At 31.2% G+C, this 8,060-nt stretch overlaps 1 protein-coding gene across 3 annotated transcripts in view; it reads right to left on the bottom strand.

The window, feature by feature from the left end:
* Positions 1–826: 826 nt before the first annotated feature.
* Positions 827–8,060, bottom strand: part of LOC128235232 (hemicentin-1-like) — a 52,668-nt gene continuing 45,434 nt past the window's right edge. For all 3 annotated transcript variants that reach the window (XM_052950011.1, XM_052950013.1, XM_052950014.1), the window contains exons 15-19: positions 6,657–6,678; positions 6,283–6,371; positions 5,826–5,841; positions 4,766–4,839; positions 827–4,288 (exon numbers count right to left, since the gene is read on the bottom strand). In XM_052950011.1, coding sequence (XP_052805971.1) covers positions 4,239–4,288; positions 4,766–4,839; positions 5,826–5,841; positions 6,283–6,371; positions 6,657–6,678 — 251 coding nt within the window. In that variant the 3' untranslated portion in view covers positions 827–4,238. The remainder of the gene's footprint in view (positions 4,289–4,765; positions 4,840–5,825; positions 5,842–6,282; positions 6,372–6,656; positions 6,679–8,060) is intronic.

Below are 8,060 nucleotides of genomic sequence, written 5' to 3'. Positions count from 1 at the left end.
TATTGAAATGAAGTTCGTTTTTGCGGTCACATGACCACCTGACTGTAGATAAACATCACGTGGTCTACTATCCTAATGAACTAAAGCTTACACGGTCTTTGTTATTGGACCAATTTGTATACAAGTGACAGGATAAATATTTATATATAAGTAAGACCAACAAACGTGTGTGCTTCAACAAATGTCAATGTTGTAGTCTCTATAACGCTTAAACCCAACTGTCGGGCATATTTTTAAATAGATTCCCACAAACGGACACATTTTGTTCTTTTTCAGTCGTTTAATTATGTGCGAGAATAGGATTTGTCATAGTACTTATTTGTTATGGTAAAAACAATTGTTAAAAATATTCCTGATAAAAAAGGGATGAGATTCTATTTCTTGAAAATCATTTCATATTTTTTAAACTTAATTTTGCAAATGCATTTTATATCCTAGCTCTTCTAAGCAAATGCTAATATAACGGCATTTTTTATTCACATTTTTGTCAATTCAGGTTTACTGAAACATAGTCAATGCGGCACCTGTCATAGCAGCGATATAATATAAACAAACGTTTGTACCCTCTAACAAATAATGTTGGTATGAAACATATATTTAAAAAGGCTATGTTTGAATTAAATAAATCGTGTTGACATACCAAGACGTTCGCAGACAAACATAATTTAATTTCAATTTTATACCAAAAAGACATTTAATGAATAACGACTGGTTGCAGTCATACTGTGAGATTGAGGAGACCTATCGAAGAATGAGTAGCTCAATTGCGTACTTTAATAACTTAACTGGTACAACAAATACCATCACAATATATAAAACAAAATCAAACCGATTATACATCTTTAATGTTAAATAAATTACAAAAATGTAGGAACTACTACAGATCCATTCATGAATTATAACATAATGAAATTGTTCATATACGAAGTATGTCTTCAAGTGTCTCGAGGGACATTGAGAGATAGAAAGTGTTCAGTATGCTGTTTAAATTGTTGAAGTTTCCAGTATAAGGCGAACTATCTATAAATAATATAGTTATGTATTGGCAAAAGAAGTGCGCAGCATTAAGTTGTATTCTCATTTGTTCAGTCTGCAAAAGTGTTCCTTGAAATATTGCATCACACCATTTGAAACAATTTAAACGTTTTAATTCCTCCACTTTCACAATTGTTAACATATAGAGTTGTTCAATGTGATACAAGGATTTCATGAAAAGAGATACCACCTTTGTATTTATGTCTTCTGGTGTAATATTTATTAAATATCAACCAGAAACAAACATAACATAGTGTTAGTCTTAAGTACACTTTATATCAAAGCAACCGCGTATTGGATTGGATTTATTTTCCGTCTTAGTTCAGGGATAAAGTTTTGATTTCTGTCTAATAACTTCATTTATATGTTGATGATTTTAATTGCAAATTCGGACCTTTGTTTGGGTACCTTATTTATCATTTATCATTATAAACAAAAATCTTCATGTGTGTAGGTGTTTGGAATTGCAAATATTTGACAAATTTAGGGCAAAAAACAAGCAAATAAATATTGGCAAAGGCAGTAATTCATCTTATTATCAATTGTACATATTTCGTCAGCATAGTCTCATTTCCTTATATTGCAAAGACAATCGTTGTCTAATAATATAATAATGAATCGTACATAATAAGTGAGTTATTTTTATATTTGTAAAAGGTTTACATAAAAATAAAGAAATTGGCGCTTGACTAATTTGCCTGAACATTGTGCATACGAACTGTTACTTACAGCTTTTAAATCTAACATTCATGTACACATAAACAATAATGCAAAAATAGCTCAGTCATTAAATACCATTGCACTCAAATATTATTTGATAGAAAATCAGATTCATACTTTAAAAGGCATGGAGATTTTAACATGAACTTATTCAAACAATGTTGTTTCCCGCAATATGTAATAGATGTGAAAAATGTTTTCATAGTTGACCTTTCGCAACAACAGTTATTGCAACTGGTTTTGTCCTCATGCAACATACAGATGATCTATATCGACATGAATTATGTTATTGACAATAAATAACTAAGAATGTAATTTATTATCACTCAGAAGATATTTCAAATATAGTGTCAGAGTTTCTTAGCTACATATACTTCATTGAGCATGTGCAATAAATAATCTTTTCAAAACTTTAGGAATGTTTTTGTTTCAATTATATTAGTAGATGAGTAAATGTTTGGCAATGATATTCCTAAATTTGATTTAATTTTTTTTTGTAAAAATCTTCTGTGCAATTATTATCGTTATCTTAAAATGTGATAATGCTTGTGATAAAAATACGTTTATGTTTGTTACATATTCTACTACTGTATTTCCGTAGATGACAACTATAGCTCTAATAATCTATTGCTATAGTTTTAAATATATAATATTGGGCTTCAATGGTGCAGAAAAATATGGTTTGTATCTGTGTTTACTTATAACGTCATTAATCTACAAGAGTTTTGCAAAAAAACATTGTTGTCAATCTTTCAATTGAGCACCAGATAATTAACATTGAGAATGCTACTTTATAGTGATGTTTTGTATTAGTTTTTATAAAGTGAACTTATAGTTATTATACTTTAAATTCAGTCAAATACCTGCACTCAGAGAGAATGAATTCATTATCTCAGTGATTAATATTTTGGGCTGCAATAGAACTTGGCTGTCTTCCGGCCTATTTAAAACATAGATTCATTGAGAAATTTACTTTGCAAAATTCAGTTAGTGATTTTAATTAGAAAAATGCAAAGCTTTTTTGTTTAAATCAATTTGCTTTTAATTGAATTAAAGGTTTTTGTGACTGGAGTGTGGGTTGTTTGCATATAAATGTATAGGGTAATTGCTTGTGAAATGTTTGCAAAGATGTGTAGAACTGAACCATTTGATGCTTTATATACCATTCGATTCTAGATCCAGTTGAAAAACCTCGAATAATGGCATTTTGGGCAAAAACGCCTGAGTACTACAGACGAACATGCGCTTAGATGGCATTCAGTGAGATTTGAAAACCTGACACAGACTATCAGATGGACCTAACTTCTGATGTATGCATATATATGTAGGATCAGTCAAAAGTGACACAAAATGCTGGGACGGGTTAACTTATAGGGACCAAACTGCTTTGGTTAAAATGTGTCATTGTGGCAAGAAATGTATCACATTTCACTTTTTCTACAAGGTTATCACTATTAAATGCATGAATGTTGTCTGGTAAACACAATATTCCATTTACTGATTTTCATAACTTTCGCTTTTTCGATTTTAAAAACGAGAATGAGTCGACTACATCATATTGAGCTATTTTGGGTGTATGAAGGACTGATCGAATGTGTTTGTGTATTTTTAAAAAAAGTATGGACGGGATTACCTAAATGTACGTGTTCACTTAACGTTAAGTACCAGGATGTGGTCCAGGATGCCGTATCTGTATTTACGATTAAGAATGCCACTTCAGATCGATATGTTGTTTTAGTGTAAGCTAAGTGATGCACATAGTTTGTTATACTTTAATTTTAGTTTAACACCTTCACTAAAAGAGAAACAAATCATAAATATCTGAGAGATTTTATATTTTTGCTGAACTAGAACTTTTCTATCATCCAATCTAATACAACATGGATGCCTTGAAAAATTAATTGTGCAGCATTTCAAAGTGAGTAAATTTTCTAAGGAGAAACGCGACATACCTTTATTGTTTTAATGAATTGGGTTTGAACGTAAATTGATGGAAATGTATGGTTGTCATACACGTGTAATGCTAGAAATTACAAAACAATATTATTGTTCATGTCTTGTGTATCTATTAATTAATTTGTCCACTGTGGTCATCTTAAATCATTTTAAATGACGTCAAAGCCTTCCAAATTACATAAAGATAGAACAAACATTTCCCTTTTACTCCTTCTATGTCTCACTTGACGTATTTAGCATAATTTATTATAACGTTTCCAGCAATAATATTTCAAGACCGTAGATTCAGTGCCTTAGTTCATATAAAGAGGAGTGTAATGAAGTTGAAGAAGATCTACGTCTACTTAAACTATATGGCGATGGATGCTGTCGTATTGGTTACTGCATACCATATTATACACATCGTTTATCGATGTTGGTCTCCTAACGATCCGGCGATCAGCTTGAACAAATATCACGTGAAAATATTTAAAAGTTTAGTGAAGAATAATTACACCATCTCAGTTCATGGAAATCAGATAGTTTTACTATATACAGTCTGCACTGGGTATTTCAGCATTGTTGTAAACGGGATCCTCTGTAAACAAATGAGAACATACGTTTATGAGATCATTAGATCATGTATTATGAAGACATCATGTATTTAAATTATTATGAAGACATATTATATTTTACAGTTCAAGTTATATTGAATGAAGTTGTATGAATGCAAATACAAATAATACAAATACAAATACATTTGTATAGCGCAGAAAGTATTGTTCAATATTCGATTGCGCTTCACACAGTTCATGCGCTATTTCACACAAGGTATATACAGTCATTTACACATAAAATCTGGTAGGCTCCTAATTATAGAAATGCAAAAGACATTGTGCACTGCGATTGTTATTCTTACAGTATGTTGTATATCTAAGGTAACCAAACGGTTTTAATAGTATCAATCAATTCATGTATACCAAAAACCTTGTCAAACATAACCTTATTATCAATTTTTTATGGGTGTATGAACTATTTATAGAACAAATATAAGTATAGAATAAATTGTTGGTACTTTTTTTGACATTCTCGTAGTCTGCAATGGATGCTGAATCGTCCAACGACGTGTACACGTGTGATGTGTTGGGGCTTAAAGGCAAACACATATATAAAGTTTCGACGCTGATTGATTACATCTGCATAACTTATGGATGTGATTTGGTACATAAAATAAAGCTCCTATTTAACAAATATATTTAAACATTAAAGTTAATAAATACAAAATAAATATAAATTACTAATCACGCAGTTGAAACATTGTCAATTAGCAGTCCAATGGATCAGTGGACCACGTGCAATTTTAAGGGTGGTTTAAACTATGACATTGTTTGAAACTACAATAAAACTGAGATCACTCGAGGAAGCCGGAGTCCGAGCTGAAAACTCGAGGGAACCGATGTTTCGAACGTCCCGAGTTTCAATTTTCCAGTCTGTTATGAAATATCTTTCAGTGTATTTTAAATCGCTCATATGTTCAAAGGCTGTCGTATATTAAATTGTTTGATTATTTTGGAACATGCGTTCGGAAAAAAGTGTGAACCTCGAGGGAGCCTTAAGGTTTTGTGCATGATTTGTGTATTTGGGACAGGCTATCTTGCTCGAGTCCTCGATCTTTTTCGGTTTCGATGCAGCGTCGATATATTTTATATGAAAATAGAAGAAAAACTGTTCGGGACCAAGCTCCGACCTCGAGGGACCGCCGGTTCTCGAACGACCGCTTGTTCGAACGACCACAGTTTTACTCTAGTTGTATACATATATATATATCTATAAAACTGGCTAATCAACGGTTTGAAATATTTTCATTGCACTTGTGAAAGCTCTTTAAATTCAAACGTGATTCTTTAAGCTAGCAGGTTTCTAACAAGATATAACACCAATTGCTATCCTATTTTTTTCAAAACAAATATAAATTTTTTATAACAATGCCTCCGATTCTACATGATTTTTTAAAACATTTTTTTTATGTTAAACATACATTTATTACAAAAAAGTGTCCGAGCTAATTGAAAAGCATAGCATATGCCATATGACAGTATCTTAATATATTAAAGTTATATAAATGAACTGCTTACCAATCTTTTCCAGTATCTGAAAAAAATAATTTTAGACTCATCTTACGTTTTCTATGTAATCGAATGAAAACTTTATACGTTTACGATTTATATTTAGTGTTTTAGGTTTGATAAACTTAATTGCGGTTGGAAAACATTTTTTTACATATGTTTACTTTCAAAGAGTTGCGAAATCATGAAATTGCCTAACTCAATTTAATCCCGTTATTCTTTTCTATTACCTCACAGTCGTAACCACCAATTGCTCGAATTAGTTAAATTTAAAACTGGGGTCTTATCATGGCTGATCTAGATTAAGAATTGACTTGCAAAAACACTAGTTTAGGTTTCCAATAGTCGGTTGAATATATAAGGAGTAATAGGTTTAAAGAATTAAAGAAAATGACGATGAAATTCGTTGTGGTTTTTTCAACACAAGATGTGCATAATGATATAACTTTTTTTTTCCTTTTCTTACTTAGAGCGTCGTATACAGTTTTGTCATTCGTCGTTTGCATCGTTTCGTAAGTACTCACATCGTGACATCCAACGTTTTCTGTACCATGTCTGAAATACTCAAAGCTGTATATGTTTCGTTACTTAACAAAATGGCGATTTTACACAAATATTTATTGATGAAAAGAAAACAGTGTATTTTGGACTGCTCATGCGTTAATGTTATTAGAATGCCTAAACATGATAAAAGCAAACACGTGGGGGTCATATCCTTTATAGATATGATGGTGTTTCGTAAAGTTTCACAAAAGAACGTAATGACCTGAATTGAAAGACAAAATGCCAGCTTATAACTAATAAATTGTTTTCCTGGACTTTTCATTCCCTACAACTTACCCGGTTTGTCTTGAGGCTGAACCTGTAAGAAAAACAGTATGCATTATGTGTTTATATACAAACACTAGTTGTATAACATATATGTTTAAATTACATGAACTTTTTAAAGAAATCATATTAGTCTTTATCATATAAACAAAAACCAAAGACACCACTTTTTACAAGTATTAACACTCATTTACGAAATTCTTCATACCAGAAATACTTTTCTTTAAATATTGCCCGAAAAAGTATTTTGCTGTTAATCAAAATAATAATAAAAAAACAATAGGGTCACGATATTCCGTCCAATTTTCATCACTTGTTTAAAAGTCGGCCATCAAGAATGTTACTTCACCATGTACTGACTACGCAGACTCACGACGAACTACAGTAAACCTACCGACCACAAAAGCTTACCGTGACGATTTCATGGGATCTATAATCATTACTTTTCAAAGTGCAATCTTGAAGATTTTATTTAAAAGATTTTAAATAAAAACAACACTTGAAATGTCATATTATTTACAAAACAAACATGTTTATGTACGCTTTTTGTCCAGTCCATTGCAAGTACATAAATCCTCAATGTCTATAGTTCACCTTTTCGTACATGTAAGTAACTTCGGCAAATATGTATAGTAACTCCCCTTAAAATGCGAGTAACGAATAGCATTTACTGGTTTTCATCTACTGGTTGTATTCGCTTCCTCAATAACATATTATAGTTCTTGTATTGGTGTATTTTGCAGGGCCATGGTGTCAATGCCATACTTTGGATAACACATGTGCATACTGTGCAACACAATACAGAATAGGTGAACCAAAAGCCACCCACGCCTAATAATGAACTTTTTCAATTTCGTGATTGTATTAATGCGTGCTTTAATGGTACAGTATATTTCCTTCAAAGAACAAAGAAGACAAGTATCGCAATAATCCCAGATATTAAACCAACGACATTTGTAGTGTTTTGTGGCTTTAAACTGACACTCTTATTCAAAATCAATACAAATACATGTATAACAGACATCAATTTTGACTGATAAACCTTTAACGACTTACCAAATAATGCATTTATGGAAAATATTAATTACCTATAACAAGATTGTAACCGTGTATTTAATAGCAGAAAGCGCAAAAAATATTCAATGATTGGTACATGCTAAAAGATTTACTGTGGTATTATTTAGTCTCATAAGGTAGAAATACTGTGTTTTATGGTTACTTCCTTAAAATTAAACTCAATATCCTTTATACGAACCATTGTTTTTGACATTTATTCATCCTTTTTGGACTTTTAAAACAATATTATTAAATGTGGTAAATCTTGTTTAGGAGTAAGAGTGCATCTTTAAAAGACGATTTTGGTACGATACATCAACATATTTATACTGATGAAATGCATTTAAAAAAGGCATTGCT

The sequence above is a fragment of the Mya arenaria genome, chromosome 5 (genome assembly GCF_026914265.1).
Source record: "Mya arenaria isolate MELC-2E11 chromosome 5, ASM2691426v1".
In the NCBI taxonomy this organism is placed as follows: domain Eukaryota; kingdom Metazoa; phylum Mollusca; class Bivalvia; order Myida; family Myidae; genus Mya; species Mya arenaria.
The sequence above is the reverse complement of the archived record's forward strand: the minus strand, read 5'-3'. Positions and strand labels throughout refer to the sequence as shown.